The following is a 12,726-nucleotide window of genomic DNA, read 5'->3' on the forward strand; positions in this document are numbered from 1 at the left end:
GCCTTCTATCAGGATTATCTTCATTGAGTTCCTGTACTGATTTTTTGGCTTTTAATATCCGTATTATGGACGAATGGGAGACACCTGAGGCCGCAGCAAGCTGACGGGTACTTTGAGTATGATCCAATTCAACATGTCAACTGCTTCATTTCTGATCGGTTTCCGTGGCTGGTGTTTCACATTACAGACAGATCCGGCGTCGACAAACTTTTGAACTAACTTGGCAACGTACGAATCATTCACATTTTTCACGGGATGACTGTTATTAAAGAGGCGAGCAGTAAGTCTTGCACAACTATTATGTTGATAATAAAGTTTAACAATTTCAACTCGTTCAGGAATGGAATAAACCATTTTCACAGTAAAGTTGAAATAATTTCAAAAGCAACCGAACTGAATCAATGAACGTTTGCCTAAATTCTTTTTGTACACTTATCTGCTGTTGTTATTTGTAGCAAAAAACGCACGAGAGAAATTGAGGAATGTATTAGTGATAAAAATGCCGTTTTTTCCGCATTTTCATTAACACCAAATATATCGAGTAAATGTTCTTGCTTTTTTATAACTATTCAAGTAAATACAACAAATTAAGTATCATTGGAAAGAGAATTTTGTGCCCTTTCAAATGATATATCACTCGACCCCACTTTCTATTTAAAATTTTAGGATTGTTACTCACCCTCGCTAGGGGGTTGAAGGCACAGGTAGAAAAATACATCTAAAATGTGTCCCCCTCAAAAGCAAAATTGTCCTGTCCGAGCATTTTTGTGTTAATTTATAAAAAAAGGAGAAAAGCAAGGTGCATACTTTTCGTTGGACCGCTCGATATGTGATTTCAGTGAACACATTATGAATGCTCTTGATTGCAAATTGCACATTTGTGGTTTATTTATAGATTTTTCAAGAGCTTTCGACACCCTGAACTACTGCTACAGAAATTGGAACGATATGGCGTGAGAGGGACTGCTCACAAGTTAATTAAATTATAACTGCATGGCAGAATTCAACGAGTGATTGTTGATGACACTGTAAGTGAACCACGGAAAAAAGAGCAAGGTGTCCCTCAAGGATCTACACTTGGACAACTTTTCTTCATCATTTTTGCGAATGACTTGTTTCACTATTTTCAAACACTTTCATTAGTACACATGGTAACATACGCGGATGATACAAATTTCCTTTTGACAGAGAAAGACACGGCAACTCTATTAGATATTACTGAAGAGGTATACCAGCAAATTATAACATGGGCAAGTAAGAATCACCCGAAAATCAATATAACTAAAACTGTGCTGGTGAAATTTACTATGGTTACAAATGAGTCCGAGATTTTCAGTATATATAAGGATGATGATTTCATGTAGAATCCTTTGAAAAAAACTGAATTATTAGGCATCACAGTTGATTACAGACTGACCTGGACACCACATATCGACTCTCTTTGTGAAAAACTACGTAAAAATTGTTATGCGTTAAGATTCTTGTCTAACTACTGTAATGCTGAAATCTTGCTAAGTCTGAACTATGCTACTATTCATTGTCATTTGCGATACGGAATTTTGAATTGGGGTACGGGTTCGTCCGTGGAAAGGATTTTTATATTACAAAAGTCGGCAGTCCGAATAATTGCTAAACTTGGATGGAGAGAGTCATACAGGAGCTCTTTCAAAAACCTGAAACTTCTTACGGTTGTTGGGATATATATTTATGAATTATGTATTTTTGTTTATAATAACAAATCAAGTTTTTTATCGAACAAGCAAACTCATGATTATCCAACTCGCTCTGGAAATTTGCTAGTACCTCGATCGCATCGAACAGCTCTCTACCAGAAAAGTCATCTTTACCTCGGACCGAAAATTTTTCAACAAATTAGACGTAAATATGAAGGCAGCCCCTAATATAAATATTTTTAAATCAAGATTGAAAACTTTTTTAACTGAAAAAAATTGCTACTCCTTGGATGAATTTTATCGATGATTTTATCCCTCTCCATGTTATTTTGTGTTTCTTTTTCATTTGGCAAATCATTTGTAAATGTAAAGCTGACGTTTTCCTTGTTATTGTATATTGAAAGATATGTTTTTTTATCTTTTTTTCAATTGTACCTTTCAACAAGTGAAATATTTGATAATAAATAAATGAATGAGTAAATTATGATTGAGTATGTACCTGGGCAGGTAGTTCTCATCATTGGGGTTTATGAAAAGTTAGAGCGATGAAGGAAATTTCAGTAAGTTATTTACTACGAGAAAGCTATTGAGATAGCGAAATATGAGATATATTTTTGAAATGAAGTTTGCGAAGATCAAACCTTTTTTTGGTGTAGTTCGTGAACATATCCATATTTTCGAAAAATGAATGAATTTACAATAAAACTCAATGAGGGTAGTCAAAAAAAAATTTAAGATAGCTTCGCAGAACTATTTATGGAGAAAATCTGAGTGGAAATTCAGATTATTTTTTCCATTTTTTTCTATTTTTCCACTCTGGACTTTTTTTATGGGACAAAGTTACAAACTTGAGAAAGAATATTTGCAGTTTAAGCTGCATTGACATATTGAAACAGGTGTCTAATTTCATTATCAATGTTGATAAACTTCGTTTTGTGACAGGTGAACCTTCGTTATTCGTATCGTCGAAAGTTTCATATATTCATCACATTCTGACAGTTTTTATAATGGAATAATCACACTATATTTCACCTTCCTTCAAACAAGACTTTCAGCAAACTACATTCAATAGAAAAAAATGCATGATATACAAAAAATAGACAAACTTCAGATGAATCCACTTGTTGGGTGCAGTGAATATATTTGTGAGTTTTTCGACAATTTTTGGATGGATGAGAGGTGAGATATTTGAAAAATTCTTATTATTGTTATCATTATTGGTTGATGTTACAAATACTGTTCTGTATCCACAAAACATAAATATTACAAATGAGTGAAAAAATGGAAAGTGTTTTCATGTAACCTATTTTTTCTAGCTGGAACATGAAAATCACCCGTTTTCTCGAATAGATCATTATCTATACAATATTATGATTGAATTTGAACAATCCAGCCGGAGAAAACTAAGAAAACATCAAATTCTAATATCAATAAAAGCTCTGTTATGTATTTCTCAAATCAATTTCAGTTCACACCTTCACTGAATAAAATACTACTCACCTAGAACCTGGAAACCAGTTATAGAGACTCTGTATGAAACCTGAGATATTTCGTTGGAAGAGACCAACAATGTTGAATAAGAAGGTCTCCGATAATGGGGTTTGGCTAACTCCTCGATTTTTCCAATAAACAAGAGGTTTGATTGCGAAATGATACAGAAGTGAAAGGATCACTAACATCAATATTGCTAGATTCATTGTGGTATGTTCATCCAATCTGTAAAGAAGGGAGTCCACGATAGGAAAACTTCATTTTTGATCTAACAATACATATTTACTCCTAATTAAAACTTTTTTCTGTACCACATATAAGCATCAAGCAAATGCTGATGCGGTTCAAGGCAATTGAAATAATAATTTTTTCACATAGTGCCTTAGCAGAGACTGATACATTTCGCACACAAATATTTTTAAAGGTTTTCAGAGAGGTGTCTGTGCGAAAGTAGCGATTCACATTGGATTTGAATCGCAAGAGATCAAATCCATTTGAAAAAACGTTCTCAGGAAGTTTATTCCACATTAACGCAGTTCTTCAAATGAAAGAGTTCCTATACAGTGGAGTTCGAGGTGTACTAAGTTGAACCTCAAAATGATGAGCAGCCACAGTCCGTCGCGTATTTCTGATATGTACCGCTCTTGGTGAAATCAAATGTGCCAAGTCCCTTGAACACCTCCTGTGAAAGTATCTATAGAAGAGAGACAAATCTCCAATATTTATTCGATGTTCTAGGCTATCAAGGTTGCACGGGATGTTAGCGTCTCCAATCAGGCGGATGGCTCTTTTCTGTATGGAATCCAGCAACTTCAGGGTATTTTTGGGGGCAGAGCACATGAGAAAAATGATCCAAAGAAGGTCTAATCTGAGCTTTATAAAGCATCAAAAGTTGCTGAGGTGTGTACAATTTTCTGGTTTGGAACAGTGTTCCAAGCTTATGAGAAGCAGCCTTTGCAATTCCAGCGACATGATTGTTCCAAGACATATTGGTGTCCACTTTAACCCCCAACAAACGTATCGAAGCAGAAAGCGGAATTGTGTGACCTGACGTTTTTATATCCGGTTCAGAGAAAACCGGGTTTTTGTGGCATTGAATTAAATCTGGTTACTTTCACTTCAATTTGAAATCAATCTAGATCCTTGTTAATTAATGCAACCTACTGTTGCCGATGAAGATGTGCCTCCGTAGCAAATGTCCTGGAATCTAAATGAAATGAGGAGACAAGTGTGCTGTCGTCAGCAAAGTAATATATTGTATTATTGGTTTTCTCCAATAAGAGGGTTGAAGACAATATGGATCCCTGGGGAACACCAGCGTTGATAATGAAAGTATTCGAGAGATATTCATCGACGGCCACTTGCAGGAGACGTTCTTTCAGGAAGCTGAAGAGCCATATAAAAAATGATCCGACAAGCCATAGCATCGAAGTTTGGCCAGCAAATACTCATGCCCCACACGGTCAAAGGCCTCAGAAATATCAACAGCTCTTGATTCTCCATGTATCTCGATTGCATTATTCCAAATATGGGTGACATACGATAGAAGGTCGCCCGTTGATCTTTGTTTCCGGAAGCCATTTTGATGATCGCTCAAGATGTTGAAGCCTTCCAAATATTTGAGGATATGATAGTTTGCGACTTTCTCCATGATTTTTGATATCATTGATAGCAAAACGACTGGTCTATATTTATTTGGAAGATTTTTCTTGCCCTCTTTCGAAATAGGCAGAACCCGAGCAATCTTCCAACAAGAAGGAAAAACTCTTTTCTTGTAAGACAGGTTGAAAAGTCTGCAAAATACTGGTGCGAGTTCATTTGCGCACTTTTCAAGAATACTGACGGTAGGTAATCTGGTTGTAACATTCCATCTTTCCACTTTTCATTTAATTTTTTTGGCGAGATAATCCGAACACAAAGAAACCCTATTTGTCAAATTTCAACTTGTGAATTGCAAGACACATTCAGAATTTCTATTTTGTATTTTCACAGATCTGGGATTCCTCTGAGTAGTCTGCAGCAGTTTGTAGCAAATAAATCATGATCAAAATGGTGACATCTTTTCGGTCCATATAATGTTTATTTTGATTATTTTTTTCATTTCATTTTATGAATACGAATTGACCTCAACAAGTATTTCTTTCGTTCAGTCGTAGACTTGTTTTTTATACTGAATAAAGTGTAGCGAGAAGTAAGATATATACAGAGATATCTACTTTCAGTAATCGGTGGGCTTCGTGTATATGTTTGAAGGGACTGATGGAACAGGTGGTAGCATTTCCTGAAAATTGAATCGATACAGATTTAATGTGTGGAGTAAATATTTTTGAAAGAGTTTGTCTGTACCTGTCTTCGCTTAAGACCACACAGTGGTGATTTTAGTGAAAATTCTTCGGGAATCATCATTCAGTTTGAGGTATTCATAGATATCAATTTAAAAGCAGATTGAATGGAATTATATTTTGAATTTATTTTCAATGAATCGTAGAGTCATACGGATTTTTTTACAACAGTTTTTTGTATTTCACCGCTTGTTTGAAGGTAGTTGACAATGTTTCGTGGTGTATTTCATCAGTTCAGACTTTCATTGTCTAATATGATATGAATTGATTTGAAAGTCCAAGTTATGTTACGACGTTTCGATTGTTAGTATCCACAATCGTCTTCGGGTGATAACTAAGAAAGATAAATAAGAAAATTTTCCGCAAATCGAAAATTAAACGTGTGTCCTATAAGATATGAATCGAGAGTTTATAGATGAATTACTTTTCTTCATTACTTGAAGCGAGTATTGCATTTCTGGCGATTGGAAAAATTTTTGTTTTGTGGATTTTTTCTAGATTGTTGACATGAAGAATAATTATCAGAATATTGGGTCTTCCCCTCGAACCTGAACCTGTTTTCTGTTGCTGAAAGAGATGAAGTGCATAACTCAGAAAAATAAAGCCAGATATGAAATTTCTTCAGGATAACTCGAATGATCCGACAAAAAACAAAATTTTCAACCATTGGGTACATGTTGGAAATATTTCGAGTGGAAAAACTTTCACCGATAAACTTTCTCAATCATATTGAAAAGTGTAAAGTTACAATGAACGGATCAGTTTGTATGTGTGAGAAATTTATAGAATTTTTTGATTTATCAAACTTTTTGATATGAGGACATCCATTCAATGTCATCAGAGTTGAAATTTGGTGAAGTGGTTTATATTTTAACAAGAGAGGCTGAATCAGATGGCATATCGAATTATTGCTAGTTATTGTCCAAAAACATGTACATTCGAATATTTAAAAGAGTCATATGTTTTCAAATGAACTGCTCCTAACAATTTCTTTGGTTTCAATGAAAATGGTGAGCAGATACCACTATGATACGTACCTCACAAAAACCGCATGAAATATTCTCACAAAACATTCAGTTAATTCAGTTACATGTCATTCATTTCAGAAATACATGATACTATCCCAAATGTGACCCTCAGTAATCGCAACAAAACTGAATTACTCCTAAATTTCTTCGTAAATTCACAGTTTATTGATACGAAAATAGATCCGTTTCAGTTCCACAGCAGAAAAGATATAGTACTCCACTGAGCGTTTCCAAGGACGTTCCAAAAATATAAACGGTGTGGTGAATGAGTTGAAATTAATAATATTGATTATCAGTCAAAGTAGCAGATGAGAGATTAGATTGCCAACATGTTGGGTGAAACTATTAATAAACCACGGTCTCATATCGAATTGAAAGATTGTTTTGATATATTGAAATATATAGAAGGCCTAAGAAAAAATTGCACTGATATTTTGGTTATACTAGGATTAAACCAACATGACTAATATCTGCTAACTCAAATTTTTCACATTTCTATATAGAAATAAACTCAACTAATAACTAACAAAAATTTCAAATGAGAATATTAGTCGAGTGACACCTTATTCAAAATGTTTTTCCATTCCGTATCCTTCCCTGTGACATTTTTGTTATTACAATGATGAGCAATGTTAGAGGAAATGAAATAATTTTTGACTCTTTCAGATTGATTTTAATATAAACATCAACAACTTCAGCAGTAACTTGGTTATGCAATTCAGGATTATGGTGTAGAAGAAATGTTTCACCGAAAGTTCGTATTTCCGATATTTTGATTAGTATCATTCAATAGTGCTCAGTTCGAACATTCGAAATAGTGAAATTGTGTGTTAAGATTAACCTTTACCTGTGGAATAGAATTTTTTATTTTTTCTGATTTCGACATTGAATATGTAACTGTACAGAATTGAAAGACCTTACAAATGAGTTTATACTCGATTGGAATTGCCATTTGAAATTATTAATATGTGTGTTTTTGTGACAAGGGGGTGGCTGACAAGGAGTCTTACTATTCTGCAGGTCCGTAAATTGTACCTGGAGTACCTAACTGTTGGAATTGTTCATTATGTTATTTCAATGTTTATATTTTCTCTCCCTATATGAATAACTTTGTTTTCTGATTTGTTTTATATCTATTGTATCCGTTGAGTTCAGTTGTTAATATTTTCAAAACGATGAAATAAATATGAATCCATTCCATTTAATATATTTGGCGACCGTAACAGGACATAAAAAGATGGACAGTTTGAAAAAAATAGGCAGCAGTTGAGGAGACTTTTCAAAAAGTCTATCGAAGCGCTTGATGGAGCTTTGAAGCCGAAAGACTCAACTGAAGAGAATTTACTAATTCTACTGAGACAATTGGAGGATAAGAGTAGCAGATTATTTGAGGCAGATGAAGAAGTTGAAAAAAAATTGTCATCAGAAGCCAGCGATGAGATAGAATCAGAACAGGAGTACGATGAGTTAGAATATTACAGAGACGAGCTGATAAAATATAGATTCAAATGCGAATTCCGATTGAATGAGATCACGAAGACTCAAAAAGATCATTTGAGGTGTTCCAATATCTCCATAACGGAGAAAATTCGGAGAAAATTCCATTTACCAAGACTAGAACTGAAGAATTCGATGAGAATGTGATGAACTGGATTGGGTTCTGGAAACAATTTGAGAAGATTCACAACAACCAAGAAATAGATTATGTACACAAATTTCAGTATCTTTTGCAAGCAACGGAAAGTGGTTCAGTTGCCCAAAATTTAGAAGAAAGTTACCCCACTTCTGTAAAGGTGATCGCATTGCCGACTATTTAGTCAAAGAAGCGGCTGGACTAAGAATTTCAGGACCCAGTGGCCCCTACGGCCTGATGACTTCGAAAATTGCGGAACTAGCCAAACTTCACACCCATGCTCAATCCCTAAATAGATGGGATGAAATCAAAGGATGCAATCTTGTCAGGATCACCCTTGGCGACCCTGGGAAGCCGAAGAAATATCTGGCGATGGCCAGGAAAAATCTACGCTGAACAGTAGTATTTGTGACTGGCCACTATCAACTGAGAAAACACCTCCACAATATGGGACTAATGGACACACCTTCATGCAGGATATGTGAACAGGAAGATGAAACCGTCAGACATGTCTTATGCGAATGTTCGGAGTTTCCGTCAATAAGAGAGTGAGTGTTCGGTGAGTCTTGGCCTCCACCTGCCGATATAAAGGAGATGTCTCCCAGAGACCTGTCCACCTTCCTGGAAAAGACAGAATAGACGATGACCTAGGAGGACAACTCCTTGGGAAGATGTACAATGGGTCACATGTGGCATGAGTGTTGTGGGCCTACACTCACCCTCCCCACCCTACAGATACAGATACCCTCCTTCTAGGCCCAATTGACCAGTTGAAGACTCGTTTTGCCAGGGACTAATTACTGATCGAAATTTACGTAAGGGAACTGTTACAACTGCAACAATCTTCAGAAGCTAAAACAGGTATGTCTCTTTCCAACTTTGTATGATGAAATTGAAACCCAGTTGAGAGCGTTGGAATCCTCAGGAGTTACCAACGAAAAATATGCGTTCTGCCTGCAGAAGTTTCAAGAACTTGGGAAAGACATCGTTATGTTGATCAACGAAATAAAAAAGATGATAACGAAAATTCTAAAGGTACTAGTTATTTGAATATGTTATTAGGTTTTTGAAAATGGGGGTTGAGTCAGAAGGAAAAATGAATTTGGCACAAAAAGAAATTGGAAAATGAGCACAACAAATATCATGCCAGTAAGGATAAATATTTTCCAAAATGAATTGACCCCGAATGATACACAGCGCTGCTCTGTACACAGCTGATCCCAAAGATGGAAAGATAAGCGAAATAATTGTTTATTCTGCGATTATTTGAAATATCAAAGCTTCTCAATTGATGAAAGAAAATCTAGGATAATGAAAAAACGTGCATGTTTTTCTTGTTTGAAATTAAATCACACTAGTAAGAATTGTCGAGTTGTAATTAGGTGATTGATATGTCCATTTCATGTCCTGATTTGCATGTGAAGAAAGGTATCACTGATCAAGATGATAAAAAGCCAAACAATAAGGTTGTAAACATTCAACTAACAATTTTTAAAACGAAACTTTATTGCAAACAGTTGTTGTCAAAATTGTCAATAATGGCAAACACAAATTGATTAGAACTTGATTTAGGATCGCAAAGATTATATATTTCACTTCAATGTGCAGCTGAATCCGATTGGATAGTGTTCGTCGAGAAAATATTGTACAAGGTGTTTTTGGAGAGTGTCAATCAGAACCAAAAATACATGATGTGTATAATACTATTATTCAAAATCCAAATAATACGTTCAAACCAAAGGTGAATGTGGTGAAACAAGTGAAAATATGTAACAACCTACTTGACTGATTTATCCGTTATAGACTATTTGAAACATACAAATATAATTTTGAGTGATACTTGAAACTTTGATATTTCAAATGAAATACAATCATTATTGGGAGCCGATATTTTTGTTCAGCTCTTGACAAAGAGTAAGTGAATGTTCGACATATTCTACTATATTTGCTGGTTTTACTGAGTTTTCTATTGCAGATCTATGGAATTTGGATGTGATAGGAATAAAAGATGTTGCCCATTTCAAAATCAAAGATGAACATGAAGAAGAAGTTTTTAGGAATTTTGTAGGTACTTTCTTGAAATTGGTTGCAAAAAATTTCGTGGGGAGATATTGAAGAATATTCGACAACTAGGAAAATTAAATGGATTTTCAATGCTTCAACCGCTCCTTGGTGGCGAGGATGGTGTGAGCGAATGGTCAGAATCATAAAGGAACTATTAAGAAAATCATCGTTGAATTGTGAAAAACTCATGACTGTTGGACTGTTGTTAAAACTCAAGCATCAACACTCCCGAGTTGGATAAGGTTGACAGAGATCATCTACTGAAAAGCTACATATTGGTCAAAAATAGGGTAACTCCACTCAAAATTGGAGATGTTGAACTCATTGGAAGTGACAACGAAAAACGAGTGAACTGGCCATTGGGGAAAATTTTACAACTGTTTCCAGGAAGAGATGGAATAGAAAGAGTAGCACGAGGGAACTAATTCGTTCTCTGAAGCGATTGTTTCCATTAGAAATTGAAGCAGACACTGCAAACCAATTGAAAAGACTAGAGAAGATACCACAAAATCAAGACGAAGAAAACAATATCATTTATAATGGAAATGTAACACAGCAAGTGAAATGAGAAACGGAAGAAAATAAATATAAAAGAAGACACCAAGATGCGTCGGCTTCATCACAAGTCATAATAATATCTGGATGAAGAGTGAAGATACCGAAGCGTTTTGGGTTGGAATTATTTTCAAATAGATTGCAAAATGGAGAAAGAATGTTAGAATTATTCATTATATCATTTAAATGGTGATATTTTCTATCCTTATATGAATAATTTTGTTTTCTAATTTGTTTTGTATTTATTGTATCCAGTTGATTTGAGTTATCAAAAGAATATTAATGAAAAGTAATTACGACAAAAGTCAAAATCTATTTTTGAAGCGATGAAATAAATTAGAATTCATCCCATTTACAACACCTAGCCGCTAGCCAACTAACAGGTCGCCAAAAAATCTCACCCATTTGTGAATCGAATTTGTCAGTAGTGATATCTCAAACAAATCCTTTCTGGCGAAAGAAACATCTAACCCCACCATGTCAGTATAGAAAACTTCCACTTTTCATTAGTATTTATTGTATAACTCGTATGTGTTTGAACTAACCCCAATCTCTGTTTTGACCGTCTCTGACGTGGGGACGGTTGAAACCAAAATTTATTTTTTTAATTTCAGATATTTCTAAAAATAGTAACTCCGAAACTATAATGATGAACAACAAAATTATAAACTATAAATGCTGAATTTTTTCAACTATATCCCGTCTCCCCTACTGTCACCGATGACAAAAGTCATGAGTTAGGTGAATTCGTGACATAAAGTTGTATTGTTGTGGATGAATTGAGTACTCCATTTCCCCCCAAAAATTCCCAACCATTCATTAATGCCCCTTTCAATTGATTGTCATTAATTTTTTATTTTTTTTACATCTTTCATCAGGATTGGTTTTCAGTAAGGTTACAAATTTCGAGAAGTATTCAGCTGAATTTTGTGAAACAATACTCTTTCACCACTACAAGAAAGAATGAAGTTGGTTGTTGTTCGACCTGCCCCGCTTAAAAATTATCCAATATGTTATAATCCAGTAACTTTGTCGCCTAAAACTGAGTAGTATGTGTCAAATCCGGTAGTTCTGATTTTCTGCAGACTTATTTGTGATGTTGGCCTAATGAATAATCTAAGTTTGTTACCTCGGGCGCCGAACGCAACTCTGTCAAAAATAAAAAAATCGCGAAAAATCGGGTTTTTTCTCCAATTCTGATGATGATAACCCTAAAGAAATTGTTTTTGAAATCCGGTAAATCTGATTCTTTGCAGACTTGTTTGTGATATTGGCTAATGAATAATCCGAATTTGTGACCTCGGGCGCCGAACGCAACTTTGTCTAAAATTGAAAAAACCGCGAAAAATCGGGTTTTTCTCCAATTTTGGCGATAATAAACCTAAAGTACTAGTTTTTGAAACCCGTTAGTTCTGATTTTTTGCAAACTTGTTCGTGATGTTGGCCTGATGAATAATCGATTTTTTTTCGTTTCAGTTGTTGACTGGCCGGCTGCCCATAACGTGAATGCCATTTGAACTCAAAATCTACAGAATGACTGATCGCAGTCTCAGCCTGGGAGGAGACTGTAAGTGAAGGTCAAGTGCGCCTAGTGGTGGGAAGAGGTGTAAAAACCCTTCTTGCGACGAGTATTTCCTTTGAGAACATTGAAAATGGGAAGAAATATATGCACAGTGCTTGTCAGATAAAATACAATAATCCGAAGTTGATCAAAGCAGCTGTTAGCAATAGAATTTCAAATATTATGCCATCAAGGGCCACGAGATCAGTCTCTGAGCAGTCTCAGAGAACTCTGTTATCTATGTGGAGATTAAATAACTGAAGAGTTCCTTGTGGCAGAAAGAAAGAAGAAGCCAGAAAAACGGAACAATGTTATTAATACGGAATATTTGTCTTTCAGGCACCACCAACAGGAATATCCAGGGGAAATCGTCAGCATC

At 35.1% G+C, this 12,726-nt stretch overlaps 1 protein-coding gene across 2 annotated transcripts in view; it reads right to left on the bottom strand.

The window, feature by feature from the left end:
• Positions 1–3,385, bottom strand: part of LOC111507106 (cytochrome P450 9e2) — a 51,505-nt gene extending 48,120 nt beyond the window's left edge. For both annotated transcript variants that reach the window (XM_074184117.1, XM_074184112.1), the window contains exon 1: positions 3,174–3,385. In XM_074184117.1, the coding sequence (XP_074040218.1) occupies positions 3,174–3,370 (197 nt within the window). In that variant the 5' untranslated portion in view covers positions 3,371–3,385. The remainder of the gene's footprint in view (positions 1–3,173) is intronic.
• Between the last annotated feature and the right edge of the window lie 9,341 nt (positions 3,386–12,726).

This window comes from Leptinotarsa decemlineata, unplaced genomic scaffold (genome assembly GCF_025532065.1).
Source record: "Leptinotarsa decemlineata unplaced genomic scaffold, Ldec_3_MD MMD2_P_RNA_scaffold_2, whole genome shotgun sequence".
NCBI lineage: Eukaryota > Metazoa > Arthropoda > Insecta > Coleoptera > Chrysomelidae > Leptinotarsa > Leptinotarsa decemlineata.